General features: G+C 37.7%; 1 protein-coding gene and 1 long non-coding RNA gene across 7 annotated transcripts in view; one reads left to right on the top strand and one right to left on the bottom strand.

Annotated features, from left to right (window-relative positions):
• Window positions 1–25,716, top strand: part of BIRC6 (baculoviral IAP repeat containing 6) — a 183,177-nt gene that overhangs the window by 125,015 nt on the left and 32,446 nt on the right. For all 6 annotated transcript variants that reach the window (XM_055726252.1, XM_055726249.1, XM_055726253.1 and 3 more), the window contains exons 63-65: window positions 589–806; window positions 3,149–3,313; window positions 5,280–5,448. In XM_055726252.1, the coding sequence (XP_055582227.1) occupies window positions 589–806; window positions 3,149–3,313; window positions 5,280–5,448 (552 nt within the window). The remainder of the gene's footprint in view (window positions 1–588; window positions 807–3,148; window positions 3,314–5,279; window positions 5,449–25,716) is intronic.
• Window positions 13,126–16,144, bottom strand: LOC102048831 (uncharacterized). Its single transcript, XR_265590.4, has 2 exons — window positions 15,033–16,144; window positions 13,126–13,889 (listed from the first exon to the last, which is right to left on the bottom strand). It is a non-coding gene; the product is annotated as an uncharacterized LOC102048831 (long non-coding RNA).

Genomic DNA, 25,716 nt, shown 5'->3' on the forward strand with positions numbered 1-25,716 from the left:
AGGGTTAACATTTAAAATCTACTACAAAATTCAAACATGCAGCTTGTTTAGTTAAAATGATGTTAGTATTTCACCATGTATTCAACTTGAATAGCATCACAGCTTGGATTGTGTCAGTGACTTAATTCCAACTTTAGGCACGTGAATATGGAAGAAAAAAAAAAGCAATCTTACATCATGGTAAACTACAGCTCCTTGTCAGCTGAGCTGACCATGTGCATTCTTTAGCTTGCTGCAGTTGGAATGTTTAAAATAAATAAAATTAATCTGAACTACCTTCATTTTCCTCATTCCAAAATATGACCTGAAGTGTAGTCAAATACAGAAGTATACTCATTATTATTCTCAAACTAAATTTTATCCCTGGAAATGGTGAATCAAATTTTATAACTTTGGTTCTTAACCAAATCCATAAAGGAAATAAAGAAACATTCTTTCTTTTACACTCTTCTCCGCTTACTATGTGCAAATGCTTAAGTCCTTAGTAGATTTCTGTATGTGTTGTTTATAAACTATTGCAGAGATCAACAGGCTGTATTTAACTTTTGAAGGAAAATGTGGTTTTGATAGTCGTCTTCTTCAACCTAGGTCATATCCTGCAGTCTCCTTCAGCAAACGTGCTTCCAACTCTGCCCTTCCACGTGTTGCGCAGTTTGTTCAGCACTACACCATTGACTACCGATGATGGAGTGCTGCTCAGGCGGATGGCACTGGAGATTGGTGCTATACATCTTATCCTCGCTTGTCTGTCTGCTCTAAGCCACCATGCACCGAGAGTGCCCAATTCTAGTCCCAACCAGGCAGAGGTAAGCTTAGCAGGCAGAATAATTGCCACTGAGAAGTAGTAAGAGTTTTAACTATAGAAAAATAAAATCATCTCATTGCTGTCATTATAGTCTAATTTCTGCAGCTGCCATTTGAATGAAGAATAGAAATAACTACAAAGTACTTGATTAGGTAATTGTCCTTGAATGTTGCAAATAAACATAGTAATAATAAAATTTAACCAACAAAGAAGACGTTAAAGTGTAATCAGTTTTTTTTTCACAGGACCTTGTTTTTCAGGGCATCAGAGGCATAATGCTCAATGGATGGTGGTTCTTTAATCCTCATTAGGTAGCATGACCTCATTACCTTATTTAGCATTCATCATCTAAACTCTGCTGGCTGCAAATTATTTGCTTTTCAGTGCTTCACAAATATAAATGAGTTGTGAAAATTAATGAATTAATGCAGTAATAAGTTTTTTTATACCCTTTTTACTGATGGGGAAATGAGACCTAAAGACAAATTTTCCATAGCATTCAAAAGCCCAAGTGAACCTCCAAAATTAAACTTTTTAAAGGTATTTCCCGTATTATACCACTCTCTATTCAGAATATGTATCCCCTGATTTTTTTAGGATTACGAGTTGCCATTTCTACATAACATACCAATTGTCTATAAAAGTGTTTAAAAAAACCTTAATCGCTTTTTTTCTTTAGCGTTGTTGTGGCAGAGGCTTGCATGAAAAAGCTCGTGGTGCCTAAATATGGTTAAATAGCTGCAAAATATGGGGCTGTCCATATTTTATCAGCTCTCATACTGATGAGGGGTTGAGCAAGGAAGAGATGAAGCTGTGCCTGAGAATAATTCACTTTAATGGCTAGTCAAATTTAGGGGAAGCTGAGATACTCTGCTTCTAATGGGGTATCAGACTGCTGACACATTGAAGCCTTAGCATTTTTGCGCTTCTGGAGGGAAAGAGCAACCATTAATTCTTATCTCTGCTTCAGTTCTACCATGACCCCTTAAACAGCTTGATTTCTCGTAATTCATATCTATCAGGTGATAGATGGTAACTTGAAACTAGACATCCATCAGGCCTGCACTGAGGCTTGTATTTCTGGGGCCAGGCTTTCCCTTAAGTGCTTTAACTCAGTGCTCATGACAGTTCTCTTGAGTGTTAAAGGCACAACATGTTCTTGAGTGATGTAATGAGTAATGTCTACATGAGAATAACCACACAGGTATTTCATCACCGAGATGCATTACATTCCCAATGTAAAAGTTAAATGGTGATTCCAGACTACTGTCAGCATGGTACTTCATGGGTGATAACTTCTTTTTACCATTGCAGTCTGTTCATACATAATTTCTTTTCCTTCAAGTATAGTCTTTAGTAAAGTCACTGAAGAAGATCTGAGTAGAAAATGAAACTTTTCAGAGCCATAAATCAAATACTAAAAATTAAAGTTGGGTACCTACTTACATGACCTGGTTTCCAGTAAGGCTGATTGTCACCGAGTATTTTAAGTAGCAAGTGTTCATTGCTTCAGAAAACAAGGTCACTTGTTTAGGGTGCTAAATATATAATTAAGAAAGCATTAGTTCAAAAATGCTGATCAGAATTTTTTTCTGCATCCTTTTCACCAAAGGTCTGTTAAACTTTCAAAATAAGTACTTAAATGGTTTTCTAGAGGCTAAGCAATATAATATTGGAGTTGTGTTAGTAAAATGCAGTGAGGCAGACCGTTGGAAAAAGCTGTACAAGCACCTTTGAAAAAATGCACTCTCTCAGAACATTTTAAGAACAAGATATTTCCCCCCGTCTCTTATATGGAGCGGAAATAGTGTGTTTCAGTGACCCAGAGATCACGTGTCAGAGCTATGCATCTGTCTTACAGCTCCTGCTGTTTTGGAGCCTTTATACAAAATTAGCACATGCTTGGGCATCTTAACATTTCAGTTGTGTACTTCTGATAACTTGTCTACTCCCATCCCCTACATCTAATTATGTTATTAAACATGATGAGGTGTTAAACAGTAATAATTACAAAGCTGTGATGTTTAGCATGATATTGATTAAGTAGCATTTTAATATCTTTCATCGTTTAAGCAGTGAGAGTATCTTAGAAGAACCAAAATGGGCTTACAGTCCTAGACAAGTTGGAGAATCACTTGCAACAATTTAGCACAGACCTGTAGCAGAACTCCATGTATGTGGCAGTCTTTCCTGTCTAAAGCTTTGAATTTCGCTGGATCCTGAAGATAGCTTTATAAAGTTAATTAATTGGGATTACATTCTTGTGCAGAATAAAAGCTTGTGAAGACAATGTTCATAAGATGAAAAACATGAGATTATTACAACTTTTTTTTTTAAATTTAGCCACAGGTGTCAAGTACACACAACAGTGCATCAACAGAAGAACAGCAGTTGTACTGGGCTAAGGGTACAGGCTTTGGAACAGGCTCCACAGCTTCAGGATGGGATGTTGAACAAGCTTTGACTAAGCAAAGGCTAGAAGAAGAGCATGTGACCTGCCTTCTACAGGTGTGTAATAATGAAGTTTTGATTAATGATAAGCACTTGAAACATTAGGATTGTATAGTAAAAATGGAGCTTGTATTTCTTCAGTCATCTAGCAGAGTAATTACAGTATTTTGGGTAAAAAATAGTTTGCAACTACCTGTCTACATGAAAAATGGTATAGATCATATTTGGCCTGAGGCTGTTTTCAAATATCGCTAGGCTGCTGCATAAAGACCTGTGTGGGTAAACGTGGGTGACAGTTCTGAATAGACAGTGAACAAAGAGGCATTCCAATGTATTTCCCTGGAGCTGTCACATAGCTCCGTCAACATTGCTGCATTCAGTCTGTCAGGACTGTCCATTAAAGCAGGAGGATGTGGGAATAGCCAGTGTTTTGTGTGCCAAGTAATGCTACCTATTCATTTCTTGTATATTTTTGCTGTGCTTTAAGGAAATGCCCATAGTTGTTACTGATGTCCTTGAATTTGTTATGCCAGTACAACAAAATCTCACTCAGATATACTATGAAATCATTAGTATGTCAATTAAACGACAATAGTAAGTCACCAGTAAACACACAGATCCTAGTAAAACTCTACCTTCCAAATGCCTCACGCTAAGGAGAAGAAAATCCCACATAATTAGGCTTTTCAGTCCATTTTGAAATGCAACCAACCCCTGTTCTCTTAGGTTAGTGTCAGGAAAATTAGATTCTATCTAGTCATCAAAAATTTCATTCACAGAACTGTCAGCTCAATTGCATTAGCTAACATCACTGCTGGGGTAGGGCACAAAGGAGATGAAGTTCTGAAAATGCACATGCCCTGACTGATGAAGGTATCATTTGGATGTAATCAGTTATTTCAGTCACTGTAGAGTGAGTACAAGGCACAAGCTAAACAAAATCTGAAGTAATTTTCCTAAGCAAGAAAGAGGAAAATCACCTGTATTACTGTCGACAAAGCTTCTGGGCAGTATGCTGTATTAGGCCGTGCAGAGGTTTAGCTATAACTGCGATAAGTGATGAGGTAAGGAGGCATTTGCTTTGGGCAGTCGGCAATTGGAAGTAGAAAACCCTTCACCGTTTTGTTGAAGGTGTCAGTCATTTGTACAGCAGACTTTCTCTGGTCCTTTCTGTAGAAAAATTTAGTTGTACGGAGTGCTGGTAAGGTGCTGCAGCAAAATACCGTGGGTAATGGTGTTAGAGCAAAGAGGGAGAATGAAGGAAGGGAGAAGAGGCTAAAAAACTGAGTAGAGCCCCTGAGACTTGAAATAATACAGCTTTTCAAGCCTTGAAACTGCTTAGGTAGAGAGTACAACTGCACAAATCGGCCCCATGGAAGTGCATTGGGTTGTATGGCTACAGCAGGTGGCAAGGGCTTGTGAACTTCCAGAACTCTCCTTGGGATGAGGCGGGGTGCAGCCATGAGGGGACTACCCCGCCGTCACGGGGGAAGGTTGCTCTTTCTTTACTGAAGCAAGAGTTGTGCTCACAAGTGATTGTTCCAAGTAACTGTCATGCTCATCGTATATAGTTGTTTCATCTGTAAACCCCGAAGACCCATGCAAAAGGAAGTTATAAAGGTTTTTGAAACGTCTGCGGTTTAAGAAAAGCTAAATCTTTTGTTGCTAGCTGGTGTTTGAAAGCGAGTGGGACTGGCCAGCTACCTGTCTCAGGTGGTGTGAGCTGGCAAACTCCTGCTTTGAGTAGCTCCAGCAGGTTTGTCAAGATTCATATTAATTGATGTCTTAAAGTCATTCAGAATTATAATAGTTATTTAGTTTTATCATTAGCAGAAGTTGGAACATGATCTAATAACTGTATAGAATTTCTTTGTAGACATCTTTGGGACAGCTGAAATAAATACCAGTGCCGAATTAGCAAAATAGCTGGTGAAGTATTATGGCGTCTTCCTTAAGGGGGGAAAGTCAAAGTTCTTTTGCCTAAAATAAATCTGTTTTGATTCAATATTTTTGTGTATTCCAGGTTCTTGCCAGTTACATAAATCCTGCAGGGAGTACGTCAAACGGAGAGACCCAAACTAGCCATGAGGGGAGAGGACAGAACAGCAGTGCTCTCCCATCCGTTCTCCTAGAGCTACTCAGTCAATCTTGCCTCATCCCAGCAATGTCATCGTACCTCCGCAACGATTCAGGTAATGTGCTGTTGTCTCCTTCTTAATCAAAGTTGGCTTATTTCTGTCAAAAGTTTGGGGTTTTCTGTAAACAAGAGGTCGTTCTGGCTACTTCCAGTACATTTGCCAATTTAGAATCACACTAATGGAATGTTCACTTGTGCCTTAGGAAACAAAATTACAGTCTTTGAAATACTTGTTTGTTGTAAAGTTTAAACTTTGTTGGTTTAATATCTTTTTTTAAAATTTGAAATTTAATTCTTAAACTGTTGAAGCTAACAGGAAAACAGTATTTCCATCTGAAAAGTCTACATTTTAGTTCTTCTACAGAAGATACATAGAGTACTTTGTACAAGACCGTGAATCTTACTGTGAAGAAAATTGAGCAAATATATATCTGAAATCGGTCAGTGTTGCACGTACTAGGGCAATTCTCTTTTACTTTGATCAGAGCTTTTTCTGCTTTATTGAGGAAATACAAAAATAAGCCTCTTACTAAAACTGCAAAATACTTGAAATATGGGAATAATGAAATTGTTGGGGTTTTTTGGTTTTGTTTTTTTTTAAAGAAAACCAAATTAGTTATATGAGTAGAAATGTAACGGCAACACAATTTTGAAACAAAAATGTTTTGATAGTTTTCATCCAGTATGTTGTACTTTGCTGTGGAAGTATTTTTGGTTGTACAAGGTAGCTTTAAGCAGTACGAGTTGAGCAAATGCCTGTCTGGAGCTAATGGCAAAACCAGCAGACTGCATTTGTGATTTATGTTTAGTCTCACTAGATGACAGACTTTAGCATGTAGATACTGATAAGCATTTTTTCTTCAGATAACTGTCAACCTGAAGATTTTAAGTACTGCCTGAGCCTTAGGTTGGACTTATGTTCCGGTACTTGGTTTGTTAAGATGGATTTAATGCTTAAATAGCAGGAGTAGTTTGTTCCAATTCTGAATAATTTGGAGTTTTGCCTTATTTTGCCTGCCCTATTTTTGGAGTAACTGATAATGTCACATTTACTGCAGTTCTTTTGGATGCCAGTTATAGGGTGTGGTGATGTGAATTTCTTGAAACAATGTTATAGCTTCTTGTTGGATTACACAGTATATTTTTATCTCCCAGGTAAAAAAAGAGAATTTACCCATGTTTATGTGGATGTTTACAGGTGTTTACAAAGCTACATAGGACTAAAACAAGAACGTGGCTCTTTTAATCTGTAGTAACTACGGCATTGCATAATCTTATATGATGGAAGGGAAGTAGTTAGAATGTCTGCTGGGGCCTTATAGTAAAATTAAAAATAGAAGATGTTTCACTTGCCAGTCTGCAGTCTGACACCTCTCCCTAATATTGCAAGGCATTTGTTGGTTCTATTTTGCACATTAAAGTAAAGAAAATGAACTGTGTAGCTTATACACCAGGCTCATTATTGCAAATGAAAATGGAATGTAAAACAATATAGTAATCTTTCTAACATACTCATCAATTCTTCTTTGTTGAGGCAGGAAGGAAAAGTCATTGAAAGACCTGGCAAAAATGCTATTTTATCTAATGGATGAAGCTGTTGGTTCTGAGTTATAGATGAATCACAGCTGTTCAAATTGCTTTTTGCGGTTTTCAATAGAAAAACGTATCTGTCTGTATAAGTCACCTTTAACTGGGGAAGAGCAGTTCAGGTACTGATAGAAGAGATGAGCTATGTGGCTGATGGCAAGAAGTTCAAACTAGTTTGGCTTTCAGGGACCATTTGTTTTCCCAAAGTACAAAGAAAAGGCAAAGTTTCAGTGGCAAAGGTTCATTTTAGGTGTGTTTTTCCACTGCTGCACTACTGTTATTTGTGGTTGGCAGGGGATGTTGAAATGTTGTGCTTGTGAATTAACAGTTAGTGAAGAGTGAACAAAGCAGATGCTTCCTGCTGTTTCATAAATAGATGTGTAGCTCTTAATGCAGCAGCTGAACTATATTAAAGCAAATCAAAACCTTACTTTTCAGAGAAGAACTGTTACCTACTCTTCTGATTACAGATTCACAAAGGATGAGGTTATTTCTATTGGAATTCAAAACTGTAAAATCTGGAAGTTGTTAGGCTTTGATTGATCCAAGCGATAGTCTTGAAAGTTTCCTACTGTATTTGTTCAAAAATCTATACATAAAACTAAAATTAACAGTGTTGTTCTGGATTAAAAAAAAAAAAAAAAAAAAAAAAAAAAAAAAAAAAAAAAACCACCAAAAACCCCCACAAAAATCTAACAACTTTCCAGGCTTATATCAGTGAAGCTTGTCTTTGAACGTGTAAGAGGATATCAGTATTGAGAGGGAAATGTGCTGCTAAAAGGGTAACTTCTGGAAAGAATGTCTTCTCTTTGTGAATATTGGAGACAGATGCATTCAGTTTGAAAGGCATCCGTGAAAACAGTTTGTCTTGGTGATAGCCAAGGCATGATTCCAATGCATCAATTACTGTTTAGTTCAAAAGCAGACAGATAATTCCCACATTAATGAGTGTGAGTTGCAGGTGATGCTGGGGCTCTCAGTGTCACTAGTAAGAGTGTCAGGAGGTGTAGTTAACAGAGAGCCTGGCTGTCACAAGAGACAAAGGTTGAGAAGCTGTGGAGCTATGTTAAGCCCTGGTACAATGTTTGTAAGACCGAAAAATTCACTTAATGTGTACATAATTGAAACATTTCAAGGGTGGAAGCAACTTTTTTATTATTATTATTTTTATTTTTTAAAACCTCAGAAACCAATGCAATTGTAGTAGAACAGATTTGAGTCTTTCCTGTTAGACCTGATCTAATTTCAGGCTTCCCTATCCTGAATCTTTTCTCTGAATTCCCTGTCTCTTCTCCAGCAGCGCTGAATGCCTACCCAGGCAGAGGAGGAAAGGGAACAGCATTAGTAGTAACGCTCATGTACGTGGTATTCTAATTTTCAGACTAGCGTACCTTGCTCAAAAGATACTTTCATGTGAAAGAAGCAGGTAACTATTTATTTTTCCTGTAACATGCTGGGCTGAGAAATTAGGACACTGCATGCAGAATGCTAATAAGAGTGTTCCCAGGTTTTGGCATCCCAGCAGGAACAATCTGTGCCCAGCACAGTGCTGACAGAAAATAGCAATTTTCAGCAACTCTGTAACTTTCTTGGAGTTGAATGGATGCTGGTGGGGCCAGTTAAAGGTTACCCTTATGCTGGGCGTGTTCTACTAGATTTTTAGATTTTGCCATCAGTGGTTGCAATAACAATGATCTTCAAATATATACATATCTATCTCTGTCTGCCATATGCATAAAATTCTGTAGGAAAATTTTTCTATAAAGAAATATGTGCAATGAAGCTCTGGATGTGCCATTTCCCTTTATCGCGCAGTAGGCTGATATCACTGTGGTGACCCAGGATAGTAAGTATTTTGGTATTCACGAGAACTTTGTATTTTGTTCATTTAGCTACAGGTATGATGTATCCTGCTTGCAAAGTTGTTTTGACAAAGTTCTTGGAACAGTTTCAGTATCACAATATAAAATTGGCCTATATCACAGTTAAGAAACTTACCTAGTTTTTTGTTACTTAGATGTGTTTTGCTGTCCCTCTTTAATTTGCCCCAAACATATGTGGACTAGATTGTTCTAGACAAAAGGAATATTGATCAGAGGAGTATTTGCATATCATTTAATCTTTTAGAAACCTCAGTTTGAAGTACATCATTACAAACCAGATTGCTCTGACACATTCTGCAGCTTCATCTGCATCAGAGTGAGGTGACTGTGAAGTCCTTGAAAATTGTGAACTTATCACTTTCATTAATTTCCATAACTGCTTTTTTCTTGTAGAGAAGGAAGGTTTATCTGTCAATGAAGGACTTTCCTTATTACACAAGATAGCTCTAGTCACAAGGAGCAATAGCTGCTTAATCCTCACCCTGTTTCTTGGATCTTTTTTTTTCCCCTGTGTTTGTTTCATGTCTTGCTGCAGCATTACTGTGGCTTTTATTATCTTTCTTTTTATAAATTAAGAGTTTATCATTGTAACATGATGAGATTTTATTTGTTACACTTGTGTTTTATTCCTAAGGACTTAACATTTGTAAAATCGATGTTGTTAACTTCTGTATCATGAAACATCTAGTATGCGTTCATTACCGTGCATTTATGCACATTTCATACCAAAAGCTGTCATGTAAAACCTTTTAACTGTTGTCTTGTGTACAGCACATTTCATTGAAAGAATTACTGCTGTAGGAACTCTTCCAAATGTGTGAACACTTGAATAAATTGCACAACCATAAAATTTGCACAGTGCAACAAGAGGTTCCTGGCAAATGAGTGACCATCAGATTCTAACCGGAGCACGTGGCTATCTTGAAGGTCTAGATTTTGCTGATAAAAGTGAGAGTTACTTGACTGATGGACCTAGGTTTATGAAGACTTATACAAGCTAGTATTTACAATTCAGAGACAAGAAAGCAGCAGTAATAGTAGTCTTTGTAGCTAACAAGTTTTATAGAGAAGGCAGTGGAAGGGAATCAAGAAGCAGAAGGAAAATCAAGTGACTTTTAGGACAGGGACTGTTTGTTGTGAGCTTGGACAGGAAAAAGCCCAGTGAAGTGGGGATTTCTCAGTGATACCACAATATTAGGTAGACTCTTTTTGCCTAAAAATACAGTTGTACTGTACTGGTTTGTCCCTAAACTAGTACCTAGCAAACACTGAGATGACTTAAACTTGTTTAAAGCTGAAGAGTGAGAGAGGCTTGCTGCCACCTCTTCCCTGGGTGACAGACCTTATAGCAAGTTGCAGAATTCTGCCTGATTTCTCTTCACTTGAATTCCCAGGCTTCCAGGAGGCAGGTGATAATGGTGGGTTTAGCTGAGGTTTTCTTGCATGCTCCCCTCTCAGCTCTCTTAGCCACGTTTCCTTCTTGGGTGGACAGATCCATCATCCATGTGATGCGGTCAGCACAGCTTGTGGTGTTAGCTTAGATCAGTCATCTTGGGTTTGACTGCTGAGAAGAGATGATGCGATTCTATATGAGGGCTTAACTAAAGGGATTGCGTTTACGGACCAGCATGTCCCACTTTGCAAGAGTCCAGTATTTGCTTTTAATGCACCTTTCGTAATTTACCAAGTACTATTGCACCTGGGCTTGTGGATTCATTAACAGTTGTGCTACTTTATCCTGCTGCCAAATACCTTGTAATGAACTTTTATTTAGTAAGTACTGTGGACAAACCTGTTGAAGGTGAATGTACTGAATTCTTTTTTCTGCCTGTCTTGAGATAACCTGTTAGTTGAGTCTTCTAAGGTCACACTTCTCAGGCCTTGCCTCCATGTCTGAACTACACTAGATTGCCTGCTGAAGTTAAGGGTATTTCTTTTCTATTAAACATACTTACTCTCAAGGTTTTATATGGTGTTGCTTTACTTTTTTGCATAGTAGTCCAGTTCCACTGGACCAAGTAGGATTAGTGCTTTAGGAAGCTTGTGTTCCCTTACGGATCTCTGAGGTTGGTACACTGAGCTCACTCAGCTAAGAATACTGCATCTTTATTCATCCATTGCTGAAGGTGTAAAGGTACTACTGCAGTGTAAATGTTGCATCATCACAAAGTGCTGCTTTTCTCTAGGCTATTGACTTTAGACTGTTGAGGCTGTTAAGATATTTTCTGTTGTTGAGATCCTTACACATTTATTGGATTAAACATATAAGCACCAGAGCTGTATATTGGAGTTTATTTAACTGAAGTTAGATTTAAGTCCGCATGAGTATAGAGCGTGAATATTACCTATTAAGAGAGGATATTAGAGTCCTGATTTAAAACAGAATATAACTCGTATGCTGGGGCAATCTCTGATATTAATACCACCCTGTGACTTCCTTCAAAAGGTCAAAGCCTTTTGCTATAAGTGAAATCAGAAGTACAATGACAGTTTAGATAGACAGTATATAGTTAGCAAAATTAAAGATTCCACTAGTTTTCATTAATGTTGATGAACTCATTCATTGGTAAAAGGATGATGCTGAACCTTTGCCACATTTCGTTAAAACTTTGGGTTTGCTTTTTATCTGTTTTGATGTTGAAGTGTTTATAAAAAAAGGTGCAGTGTCTCACTCCAGTGCTGGTGCACTGTTTGATTCACAGTTTTGAGAAGAGAGCTATGCACTGAAATGACATGAAATAAAACTGTTTATTTATTTCACAGAATTGACAAGTTTTAAATAACTTCAGAATCAAAGTAAACAGCAGTAATTTCTACTTGAATTTCATATTTCTGTTCAGTTTTCAGGTTCTTGTAATCTCTCATTTTAAGACGCATCTCAAATATCCTTGTATTGTGAGATTAATGCAATAATACCCATAAGTAAGTAGATATAAGAAGTACATAGAAAAATCTAATAATGTATTGACTCTTTTCTGTAGTCTTAAATAAACATGAATTGCTGCATAATTCCTCTAGAATGTAGCTTAGTTTTACAGAAGGCTTTGGTGCTTCATATACTGAAAATGAGTATACAATACTAGAGACTTGCTGTAGACTATGGAGAGTGAATAAATTTTCTTGTCTGCACATGCTTCCTTCCAGTGCAGCCTCAGTGCTGTTTATCATTTGTTCTGGTTGAGGCAGTATTGACTCAGAGATGCAAAACCAGAATATACCATCTTCCACCTCATTCATCCATAAATCAGCGTTACAGCGTAGTTTCTGCAACTGACTGAAATGTCATTGTCAAATTTGTTCTGTTCTTAGATACCTGACCTTATTTTATGCATGTGCTTGTTTCAAAGCGACTCCAAAGGCTCAGTTGTTCAGCAGTTATGAAGTTCTATACAATAATAAGCTATCACCTATACAAGTGGTGAATTTCTTTGCGTGTCATTTTATGGAAGGACTGGATGTAGCTTTGCAGCCTGGGAGAAGGAACTGAGTTGATTTTCAGAAATGCAGCCCCTCCGTTGTTCCTCTGTGGAACATGTGATAGTAAGAATGGTATTTGTTAAAATCAGTGTTTCCTCTTTTTTTTGTGTTCTTCTACTGTATTTTTAATCCTGAGCTCTCAAAAGTAGCTTTTCTATTAGAAGATATATGCGAGATATGTTCATGTATACAAAAAGGTCTGTGCTCTCAGACTGTCTGCAGGTTTGGATCTAATTCAAAGACATACGTAGGTTTAATTTAAAATGTGGAAATAGTTTCATCAATTTTGGTAGTCTAATTGAATGTTCCATGCGTAAGAGTTGCAGTTCTGGGCCTCAGTCATCAACAGTACAAAAAGGGAAAATGTCTTCAGGACCTGGTCCAGAAGGAGAGAGTACACTCTTCTGGGCAAAGATTACTAAGCCTGTTTTCCATGCAACACCATGAATCCTTGTGTGATACCTTTTCTTTTACTTCAAAATGAGCTTCAGGATGAAAACATGAAAATATTTGATTTCCATTAAACACATTTTAAAATGGCAATATAGAAAGTGTAACTTTTTTATTTCATTTGGAGAATATGTATTAGTGTGTCATTGTAATTATTAATATTTCTTCAAAGAAGTACTGAAACTATTTGTTCTTTTCACATCACTTTAAAAGATTTTTAATTAGAAAAGCACATTATCGGTATAGCATGATGATTTCAAATACAGGTTCTGTAAAGACAAGAAAATCTAACCTTTTTCAGCTTTCCACAAGACTAACAAAGATGCTGTAGAATATAGTCAATAATTAAAATTTTATTTAGAATATTACAATTTTTGGTATAACAGTTTCCTGTTTCCACACTTATTATACTTTAGTGTAAGTTATAAGCCTAAATTACGGTGATCTAAAAATAAAACTCTTTTGTCTGTTTTCTGGTCTCAGCTATGAAGAGACATACTGCACAAAACCATAGGAAGCATCATGGGGCTTGCTTATATGTATTTATATATTTAATTAATCTCTTTCTATCTTCTGATTGTTTTCAGTGTTTGCTTGCATCTCTTGTGTCTTGCATGTTTGCTGGCAACAGAACAGTGCCATCTCTGTTTCTGTGATTTTGATTTCATCTGTTATCAATGAGGAGTTGAATATTGTCTGCATTCATTTACGTAATTTAGCACCCTAGCTGGGCTCACAGATACATTTAGTAGTCATTGATGCAGCGCCCTTAGCCAGACACTTTGCTCTGGAATGTTTTTGATAATCTTTTCAGACAGTGGGGTGGTTTTGCTTTAGATGTAGAAATCATTCTTACCATCGCTGGTCTTTGCACTGTGCTCTGTGCAACTGATGTTCAAAAATGTCATCAAAGTGTAGTGTAGATGTACACAAAAACAATAACGAATAAATTAAGCACAGTTCCAATAATCCCAAGCAGTGCTAAAATAGATTCTTCTTTCTCCTCTTTCTCCTCTTGCCTTTTTACATCTTCCAATGTTGTGATGGCAGAGGTCCCCATTTTTCCTGCAAATACCTTCACCAGTACTCTGGCAGCTAGCTAGAAGAAAAGAAAGCAAATGGTAAATCTGATCTGACAAACATGCAAGCTTTGATCTTTCAAAAAACAGCTCTGTACTTCTTTGTACAGTATTTCTTAGTGCTTTGTTTACTGAGTGGTATTCATCTTTTGTTTCCTTTTTGTATGAACGTGTCCATGTTAAAAGGAATTGTTCTGTAGATACAGATTTGGTAGGAGTGAAAAACAGCTTGATGTTTCAAGCCAATTAACATGCTTTATTGTAGAAGAAATCTAAAATTTGTCTTTAGCCAGCTAATTTCTTTCCTTTTGAAACATCAAACTGATGAAAGCAGGTATGTGAGCATTGTCGAATACTCTGAAATGCCTGGGGAGATTATGTGAATTTTCAGCTGTGGTTAAATATTTCACTGTCACAGTACAAAAACAGTTGGAAATATTCCTGTCTGCTGTTTTTGAGCATGGAATCTGTGCCTCCTTAATACAGTATCGCATTCTTTTGACCAGTGAGCCCTAAGCAGGCAATTGCAGGTGAGATCTTATCATTTTACTTGTTTAATAGATCAGCTTTCGGACATACATGCAACAGTAAACATTTAACAGAAAATGCCTGTCTCTTCAAATACAAAGGTGGTGGTTGTTGTTATATATGCTTATTATTGCAGTATGCCAAAGGACAGTAGTATGTTTACAGTAACAAAATTCTGTACAATGTAGAGACTTGAGATAGATGTTTACAGATGTGTGTATGATTTATTACCTTTTTTGTTGCAAAAGTGGGGTTGACAGGTTGTCTGTATTGCTTAGCTGCTCTTGTACTCTTAATTTACAGTCAAATACTCTCTAGAAACATATTCTCTGTAAAATTATGTTCATTAGTGGCTGAGAGGTTGATACTTTATCTAATGTGCTATGCTGTTTTAGCCTTAATTGATCTGAAAATTCTAACCTTAAACCAAAATTTGATTGGGATTTCTACTAGTTCAGATAGCCCCAATTTACTGAAGATTTGCAATCACATTTTATAGCACAATAGCATTTTTCTCTCCTGGCAAACATCTTTAATCATTGGAGATAAATGTATTTCTGCTGTGAGTCTAATTAAAGCCATCAGCTCAGAGCACATCTCACAGAAAGGTAAAAAAAAAAAAAAATGTTTCTTACCCTACATTGCATCAGGAATAAAATGTCATCAGACATGCTTCTTACTCGTCGATTCAGTGGCAAACCAGGCTTTTATCTTCATGAAGGGGCTGCTCTCCTCTCTCAGACAGACCAGATAGGAACATTAACAGTTCCTTGATGAAGTTTATCAGTGAGGATAATAATGTTACAGAATCTTCCAAATGACTGGCCTTTTCTCTCAGTAATCCACTAAAGCAAGTGTAGTCGAAAAAACAGTTAAAACCCTTTCTGGTAATGATCCTCACTGTTGACTAATTCTCTTTAAAATGAGGATTCTTTTTCCTTAGATGATGCAGAGCAACGAAATGCATGCTGTTCGATTTTGTCTTTGGAGAAAAAAAAAAAAAAAACCACCAAACAAAAAAAACAGCTCCTGGTTTTATTCAGTTATACTTTGTTATTTATTAAGACTTCAGAAAAACCCAGCCTTTGATTTACTCTTTGTGGCAGCCATCTGAAGAGGCTTTCTCACGTTGACATGCTGCAATTCCAAATGCAGTGAGCTACGTGCAGTCACACTATGTAATTTTGGTCCAGCCTGAAAAAGGATGAAAAGAAGTCTGCTTTACTGGCAATAGTGTGAACGCTGTCACACACCTGCATTCAGAGCCTCCGGAAAGAATTCCAAGGTATTCTTCGGAGCATTGCATAACTTAGCCAAGCAGATCTGGAGAGAGGAATGACAGTGGCTTTAGTTGCACACTGTGGTGAGCTGTGACATTGATTAAACATGCACTTGGCACTTGCTGAATAAAGAAGGAGCTACAAGCCACCCTTGCAGACAGTGAGTTGCATAACAATGTGCGATGGCTCTGCTGTTTCATTGTCAGGCCCGGCACATTTTAATCCTGTACCGACACAGAAAGTGTGTGGTGTAAAGAGGAGTAGAGTTAACTGTACTTTGGGGTTTTCTGAGGAAGTGCTGCATGACAAATGGTGACATTAGGGCATTCAAGCTGAAACACTGTTTCTGCCTTTTGTCTTTTTATGCTTTGTTTGACAGGCAATTGTTTCTATGGGAAATGCTACTTCTAATGCTTTTCCTCTTTTTATTTGCCACCCAAAGAATGCAGGTTAGTGTGTAATTAATGAAAATGCAGACAAGAAAAATATTCCTGCTCTGATTTCGTAGGAAGCAGTAACTCAGCTTTTTCCTAGGTAAATCAGAGAGGTATTTTTTTGTCTGCCTTACTGGAAAGGCGGGGGGGGGAGCTCTGCAAAGTCTTCTCTTCTTCTCAACCCCTTCAGATAAAAAGCTACAATTTTAATAACCTCTGCAGAGAGCTGTGTTTCAAATAATTTTATTCAATTGCTTTCATCTGTGAAGGCTACCAATGTAACGTGTTTGTCGGTATAGCCTAGCTACATGCTATGAAGGCAACTATATTTTACATATATTGGAAAACTTATTTTCTAAAAAAATACTAGCAATATCAAGCAATTCAGAATTCAAAAGTACAAAAAGCTTATGCATACAAAAAATCAAAAGATAGTTAATTACATTGAATACAAGCAGTAGGAATGTAACCGGAAACCTTGATCACTTTCCAGAACAGCATATTTTAGAAATTACAAGGCATTGTTTGGAATTCTGTCTTCAGTAATCTTTTTGTGAGAAGGCAATAGAGGGCAAAGTCATTGCTTTAAATACTTCCATTTTCAAATTAACCCCTGTAATATGTAAATACATTTTCTCATTATATTTCTGAAGGGTCTAAGTACATTTGTTAGTTTCTTAGTGATGGACAAAACTGCATATTTTACATGTGCATTGTTTTAGTGGCAAATACCATGTCTGAAGTACCGTGAGTTCTATGGTATTTGTACATGATCTGCCCTTTATCCTGAAAGTGATGTTGCCTCAGTGAAATTATTTGACTCTAGAAGAATTAAGTGATTAGATTAAATCTCTCCAGCATAGGTTCCTTAAAATACATTCTAATATTTGTATATGGCCTTTTGTCTTAAGCAATTCCCTTATTCTTAAAAGGCTGCTGCAACTTCAGTTGTTCCTGGAATTGTTTTCTGTCTATGTATCTTGAACATATTTCTGTATTCATTTAAATCCATTCAAAGATAGAAAGATGGAGAAATTTTCACCTGTACGTTCTGACCATTCATGTTGCTGAGAGCACCTAGCAGTAACCAAATTTTAAAGCCATCATACTGTATTAACCCTCATGTGTTAAAAGTCAAACCTTTTCTTTTGTGAAAGAGAGGAAATAGTGTAATGCATCTTTTAAATAAAAGATTAATGATGTATTTGGAGAGTAGGATTCTGTCACCTTGTCAACACAACCAGGTATAAAGATTCAAGGTCAGCAGAAGAATTTCTTGCAATATTACGAAGTATAAATAATGACAATAAAGTAAATTCAACAGCTCCACCAGAAATAACCAGCTAATTAAGCTGTATTCACAGAAAGCAGCAAAAGATTCACAAACTATTTCTTGGCCAGGTTGTTGCCATGGTTGAGGTCTCAGCGATCTGCCGGTTTCATAGTTGCAATGCAACTGGCACTTCAATGGCCAAGGTGAACCTTGGGAAACTAATCCATCTGGGCTCCTTCTGCATGCAGTCAAGGGGGAGTGACACCTGCACGCCGTGATTCACATCCCGCGTTTGCCACGGCCCTTGGTTTGATGGCATTGCTGCCCTGCCATCCTTCCGCTGTACTGATAGGCTTGTCTGTGCGGACATGCCGTGAACTGGTCTGGAAAACCAGCCCAGCCAAAAATAAATAACTTAGCACAGCACACTAAGAGGGATGGGGCAGTAGCTTCTTAGGCTGTCAGCGCTTGCAAAGAGTTGCTGTTTGGGAAGAAAAAAAGAAAGTTTGTCAGGCTTAATGTTTATCAGTTACAGAAAACTTGAGGAAGTCATCTATGTTGGGTGGAAACTGGTACTTATAAATAACTTCCTTATAGCTATAATGCATCTCCAGTATGAAAAGAAAATTTAATGCGAGCTTTCTAACATGACTGAAGTGAGAACTGTAGGTTGATTTGAAAAGGCCTTCATTTATCTATAATATTTGATGATATTTGGAAAGCTGGGGTGACACTTTGCATTTTGTGTACAATAACATTCGAGTCTGGGAGCATGTTTTATACAAGTCAGTAATTGAAACCACCTGTTTTGGGGTGAACATTACATGGTTACATAGTATTTGGGTTTAGCCACTGGTATCCAAAAATGTCCTAAATTTCATTTTGTTACTTCTGTCTAGGCAGAGTTTTTAAGCACTTAGTAAGACACTGGTGACTCCTTGGTAACTGATTTATGTAGTATCCCAAGAGCAGAACAAATTAGAGGTCATTCTGTTCATTACCGCTGATGTTTGAGCATTTGTATTGCATGGGAATAGACCTCAGGCAATACAAATGTATGTCATATTTTAAAGATATTCATACTTCAAGGGCAAGTTGCCAGGCTGTCTTGTAAAAACTCGGTGGTATAAATTCAATGATTTACAGTCTTGATCCTTAGATCATCATTATCCTGCTGTATGCTACTGCTACGAGTAATATGGTACACCCCTAGCATCACATTTGAAAAAGGAAAAAATGCTCTTAACCAGAATGTCAGTTTTCTTTTTCCTCATGTATTTGTATGGATTTATATAATTCTGTTCTTCATGTACTCTAAGATTATTCTATATGCTGTATTTTTTCATTAGTGTGTTCTAAGTCAGATAGTTTGCCCTTACAGAGAGCAAATGCTCTGAATAAGATTGCAAAGTAAAGCAGAATGTAGTGGAAGATCTGAAGGCAAAAATTGAAAGAAAATGTAAACGGCTGTCTAGACTTAAAAATCTACTTATGTTAAAATGCTGTAATGAAATCTAAAAGATCGTTCATACATCAATTTTCCATGAAGACACTTTTCCCTTGTAGTATTGCATTTCCCCTAAGATGCAGGAAACTACTTGAAATGTAGTAGCACGTGGATCCTGTAGGTGATGCATTCTAGTTTTCTTCTCTGACAGCCTCCACAAACTTCTCCTTATGAGGTCTGACACTTTTTTCAGTTAATTTGCAGAACAATAGAGCAAAGCTGTGTCTGTTGGGAGATGCAATAGTGTGCACAAATTAAGATGAACTGGTTCACTTAGCATAAGAGAGAAGTGGATATCCATGCTCCTTCCTTAGTTTTCTTCTTTCCTTTTTATTTTTTTCTCCTCCCCCTCCCTCCCCCCTTTCTCCTGGGAACTAAACAGAGCTACTGTTTTCTTTGCAGGAGCTGTTAGGTTATTTTTTATGATACAGATTGATGTGTGATGCCCTTGAGTCAGCAGTGATGGGCATGACCAATTTGAGCCAGGTTTCAAAGTATTTTTTCACTCTTCTCTTGAAAACAGGAAGAACGCAGATCCTTCATCTGCAGCAACACAAGTTACTTCTAGATTTCTTACTGTTCTCATGGGCACCTCCTTCATGTGTTTCATCTTAGCATTGACCTTATGATTTTGGCACTTCAGCTATGTGTCTGCGTCTTGTTTTCCTTCTGCCTGAGGAACTTCAGTGCCTTTTGGCTGATGTCTGGGGGTTTTCCTGGTTTTGTAACTTAGTTACTGATGCAGAATATCCTTGGAAAAATTCACAGTTCTTTCCTAACTAACTACGTAAGTTCCTCGAGTTTGTTCCCACCTGTCAGTCTTCACTTCCCAGAAATTTACTTGTTCCAGCCTCTCGAACTTGCTTTAAAATAGTTCAGTGTTAAGAAATCAATTAAACGGATGTGGAGTAATACCAGTTCTTCTGCTACATCCCTTTCAACACCAGCTTCTCGTAGCACCAGTTGAGTTCCACCACTGGTTTATTGTCTGTGAATCTGGTCAGAGTGAACACCAGTATTTTATCAAGAAAAGGGATAAGTTTGACAGCTGAATAAAAAAAACTGAGCAAATCTGCCTTTGGAGGGTGCCAAGTGTCATACTGCATATTTATTTTGGGGGAACTGTTTTAATCACTCTCTCGATGAACTGACGCAACTCGGAATTTGGTGACGGATGAATATTCCTGAGTTAGAAGTGAGGGTTTCAGCCCCAGCTGTGTGGTGACACCTTCTGGAGATGGTGGAAGGGAATGATGGAAAAAAGGCAGGAGGCTTTGTTCTCTTCTTCAGTTTCTAGTCTCACATGGGATATCGGGCAATCTTAATTTTTCTCTGCTGGTGTCAAAAAGAACCTCTTGTGTGGGTATCATACCTTTAAAAAGCAGTTAGTAAATTTTAAAATGCTTCGGTCATGATTCAGTGCTGTTCTCTGTAGCTCAAGAGGGATTTTGTCAAAGACAGCAGGTATCCCAGAGTCTTTCTTCCCATTGATTTGAGTGAGTATTCTTCTGGAGGAGTATTAGGGCTTTCAAGTACCAGGTTTTTGAGATGTAATGTTCATAAGTTTTATTGTGTTAGAGGCGTTCGTTGAGTGATGACTGCGTCCTTACTGGGTAAGCAAAGGGGAAGCAGAGCAGTGGGAGCTGATCCTAGTCCAGGAGGGTGGCTCTCGGGGAACAACAGTACTGAAACAAGTTCCTCTTTATCTCCAAAGCATCTTACCTTGTGAGAAAGAACAAATCTTGTCCCTATGAGTTTCAGGTGACTGGTCTTAAAAACCAAAACAAATCTGCAAGATACCGTCATCCCAGCATCTTTCCCCACATTTCTTTCCTCTGATTTTTCATCTTTAGTTGGAAATAGTTTTGCAATAAGAGGATGAAATTATTATCTCATGACATCTCCTATTTTCTATTGCAAAAGAATATGAATACATGCTTATTATATTTTCAAAACATTTAAAGTAGCAGACTATTTCATAGTACGCTGGGTTTGAAGTAGAATTTTAATAATAGAATATTTTTAAATGTCAGAACTGATTATCCATTTCAGTTGTTAATAATATAAAAGATTTATGAAAGAACAGATTGTAAATTTGTACTTCTAGCTGTGTTGGAGAAAGTTGTTGTAACTTGTAGGGAGTAATTATGAACCTATGTATTGACACATCATGACGTTGAGATGTTTGAGAATTAAGAACCTAGTTGTTACAAGAAATGAAGCAGATGAGATTTGGTTTGTAATTGGGTACTGGATTGCATGGCAGATAAAGCACTTGGTCCTTTAAAGACCGAAGTTTACTTACCTCAAAGAGCTAATGGAAATATTTTTTTTTTCAACAAATCATTATTTAGCAAAGATCACTGAGAGACTGTAAGTTCTGCTTCAGTCTTTATTTGTTTCTGTACTGCACGTTGTTTTGTATGGCTTTTAAACATAAACCCGTTAACTAGAGAGCTCTTCATTGATTTATACAGCTGGTGGTGGATTGTGCAGCTGCATGCGCAGGGCATACTTGAGGCTAGCTAGCAACCTCTGGCCCCACACACTTGATCACAGTGAATTGAAAGTGCATGTTAGATTTTCCTGAAGGAAGTAAGGTTTGTGGGAAAGATAGTCAAGAAATTATCCGGTGAGAAATAGGAGGGGTAAAGGCTAGATTACAGTGGGGCTTCTCACATCTCACCTTGTTCTTCACCTGCTTCTCACCCACATATTCTTTGTCCTGATGCCTAATTAATACAGAGTACTTTTCAGAAAAAACTATACTCTGAAATTGAGGTGGGGGGTGTCGGGTGTCTGTTTTTATGAGCCTTTAAATTACAGAAATTTTTCCAAACGATGACGAAGCCACTGGAGGTGCTTTTCAGAACAATCCTGAAAACATAAGTAAACAAAATTTCTTTCACATCTGGAGGCTGCTATGAAGTTCTGGACCTCTGTGGTTACGGGATAGTGTAACTGTCTTGAAAGTAAGAGCAACAGCCTGCTTATGCATCTGTATCTGCCTGCCAAGGACCTGTAATTATTTTGCTGTTCCCTTTTGGATCCACTTAGACATCACTCTTCTGGTACTAACGTGAGAGGGTACTTTTTTTTTTTTTGACAGACCTTGATGTCTTGCACTCCACTGTGTAATATGTTCTATGTAAAAAGGAAACTGAACTGTGGTCTTTGCCTTCCTGCCCCCCTCAGAGAGGTATCTTTTTTTAATAAACTTTCAGGAGAACTGTGGTTAGATGCTGATCCATGATACAAGGACACACAGAACCTAACAAATCACACATGAGATGCAGTTGGTGTCCATTTTGTTCCTGAAGTTAGTTTCTGTATGTTTATTTTGAATTATTCACGTGAGAAATAAAAAGTAGGGGCTGTTGTCTTCAAAAGTGTTTTGGTTTGGCCATAAGTGTCCCGTGAAATTCCCTCTGCCAGTAGACTGTCAACATCTTGTGATAGCTGTTTAATTTACAGAAAACGGTGCAGGTCACTGATGTGACTCTTCAAGGCACAAGGCAGTAAAGTGTCTGCCTTGTTTAAAGTGGAGAGAGCCTTTCCTTGAGGTTTCCTGGTCCATCTGTCTCATTGCTAAGGCCCATGAGTGTTTCATCTAGGAGTTTCTTTTTTCCCTTCATTAATTGGAAGCCAACATCGGGTAGCTATATCCTTGCTTGGAGGACAAGATTGGGAATCTCTTAAGTACAACTGGTTTTCTCTCTGAGGGTAATTGGTAGAGACATTCAGCAGGCCCTTTAAAATCTGAGATACTACATTGCATCTTTCATAATTTCCAGAGTAAACACTACTGGGCCTCCAATTTTTTCTCATTTTACTTTAGTACATCTCAAGTGGTTTCATTTAGACTCGGTAATCACAGTTGGGAATATGAGTGCTGGGTGTCTGGGTTAGATGGCTGTGCGAATCTGCTCGTTACAAATATTCACAGATTTTACTGGAGGCATTAAGAATTAATTTAAAAAATTATGCATCTCATTACCAAATCAGCCCTTTTTGAAAAGAGGATATGACATCAGAGGAGGATGTGACAACACACTAGATGTCCTACAGTTCCATATTGTATCACAGGAATGTACAATCTACTTTTTTTTAATGTATTTTATTTAAACTCATGCCTTCCTGGTCCTTTTTGCTAAAAAGACATTAGCCACTTAGAGGGCACAGGTGTTTTACAGTCCTGTCAGAAGCCTCTTGTATGCACCAGTAAGTAATGCATTTTCACTGGTTTTGTCTTTTTCGTATTAGTGGCTTTGTCAATTAGTAGCATCACATGTCAATAACCTGCTAAAAATTTCTTGACCAAACAAACTAGCAATCCCTTTCTGTTCATTACAGAGCAGATTGCCAGGGTTAGTTCTAGATGTTTTTACCCTGCCTTTCCTAAGAGCGAGCTTACTGAACTTTCGGGGAAGAGTTTTGTCCCCTCAGGCATGTAGCTCGGCAGGCATTTGAGAAGGAACTGACTGGAATGTTGAGGTGACAGCCAGCTTTCATTTTCGGTGGCTGAAAGTCTGATTTGTTTGGTCAAGCGATAATCTTCATTATGCCAGGCACTAACTCACTTGTCTTGTATTTCTTTTGTGTTCTTGTTTTCTCTCCTGGTTTTGAAAATACGATGTTGTGAATGTATCTGGCATTTCCCGTACTCTTATGCAGACACTTCCCATTCATAGTGTTTCCCCCCCTTCCATTTCTCTGAGGGTTTTCCTAGTGTTGAGAGCAAGGCAAAGGAAGTACATCTCTGTGGCTGATGGAGGTGGCTTAGAAAAAAAGTTCATCTATGGTAGATTATTGCAACACACCAACTCTGGCTTTTTTAAATAGTATTTATATCTTCTTGTCCTCTCCAGAGAACAGCTTTAAGACAAGTACCGCTCATTAACAAAAGACTATTTTTTTCTGTTGACTTAAGTCTTTATTGTTACAGTGTAACACAGTGGAGGATGATCCGTTTTACTAAGTGATGCAGGATCTAAGGCACTATCAATATGCAGTGAATGCAAGTGTTACCTTTCATTCAACTGAGACTCAGGGAGGCTATTAGGCTAGAATTTTTCTCCTCATTGTGCACTTTGTACATTTACCAAAAGCCCATCTTGGTATTTAAACAACCAGCTGTTCTCTAGAAAATACGCCGAAGCGGTAAACGTTCTGTGTGGCATATGCATGGGGGCTCTGCCATCTTGGCCAAGCAAAATAATGAGATATTTAAGGCAGAATGAGATTCTTGAGTGGTCTCCTTTCTTTCCCCCTGAGGATGTGATCTTGTAGGTGTGCTCACACATATGGAAAGTTTGTCATAAAGCACAGGAATGGCACGTCCTTTCATTCCAGTAACGATGCTGGTATCCTCTGCTGACAGAAGACCCAAGTCTTGGCCTTTTTCCATCTGCTGAAGTAATGGTTTAAAAACGCTCCACAACTTCATTATCTGATTTTGAATTTCCACGTCGATTTCTGCAGCATGTGCAATGAAATGGCAGCTTTCCATCTTATTTTCAATTCCCATCTTATTCTAAAATACTAGTGACTGTTTTATGGTCTGGAAGGGGTAATGCTCAGACTGAGGACCATTTCAAGGTGGCTGCTTGCCCACTCCTCTGCCAAAAATAGTGAAATCACTACTCCTTCCTCCGGTGCAGGGATGATGAAAGCCAGATTAACTTCCTTAAAAATCCTGCTTCGTGTTCTTAGAGTAGCAGTATGCTTCTGTTCATCTCTGTGGAATGCCTGCACTTGAGACACTTAACATGAGGTGGTAGGCAAGCTTGCACCTGATTTGTTTTGGGTTTATTTTTATTTTCAAGAAAAGATTTTGTCTGTAGAATATATAAATCCTGTAATTTTTTTTCTCTACAGAAAATATTTTTTTCATTTTCGTGGCTAAGTGGAAGATTAATTTGACACTTCTAGCTTACCTTTAATACCAGATTTATTTCATTACATTTACTTCAAATAGAATTTTTTGATCCTTTTTATTTTACTAAATGCTATAGTAAAGAGTTGTATTAATAATTAAGGGGGGGTTCATCCCCTGACCATGCAAAACACTTTATTCTCAGGCATTCTCTGAATACCCTTCTTTATATGTATCTTTCTTTGTATCTTTTTTTAATCTTTTATTTATACATGCCTTTCTTCATATCATTATGTATTTATTATATAAAGCAATCCTGTAGCTTTACATTGGTGCTTCCGCACACTTATATTCTAGATTTGGATGCAAACATGATTTGGTCATAGCTTTATGCTTTGTGTTTGGTCATACTTTGTTGGTTTTAGAGAACTGATGTTGGGTAAAACCAGCGATCTTTCAGAGGAGAGATTCTGAAAAGTGGCCCATGGCAGTATGGGCTCCCTCTGCGGTACTCACTCGCATCGTTTCTCCACTGATGCCTGCTGAGCCATTTTTTCAAACAAACAAAACTAATGAATATAAAATTTTGTAATTTTAGATGTCATTAATTATTCTTACTTGATTACGTATTCCCCACCCCCCATGTTATATGGCTCCATAGCCCCCAGGAAGCATCCCTTCGTTACCTGACCACCTTTTCAAGATTATGTGGAGCCCTATTTAATGGCAGAGTGTGATCTCTCTCACGGATTCCATTATTGGGGATTAGAGTGTGCCATGGAAATAGTAGTATCTCCAAAACTGGGGACCACACATAGTTTTAGTAGTCAGTTATTCTTTAAAAGCTGAGTTTGGGTTTTATGTCTTATATTGTTCGGGTTTCTTTTTCCTGTCCTTTGGAAACACGGGAAATTGTGTCTGTTTACTCAACTGCACGCACCTGTCTAATG

This window comes from Falco cherrug, chromosome 13 (genome assembly GCF_023634085.1).
Source record: "Falco cherrug isolate bFalChe1 chromosome 13, bFalChe1.pri, whole genome shotgun sequence".
Lineage (NCBI taxonomy): Eukaryota > Metazoa > Chordata > Aves > Falconiformes > Falconidae > Falco > Falco cherrug.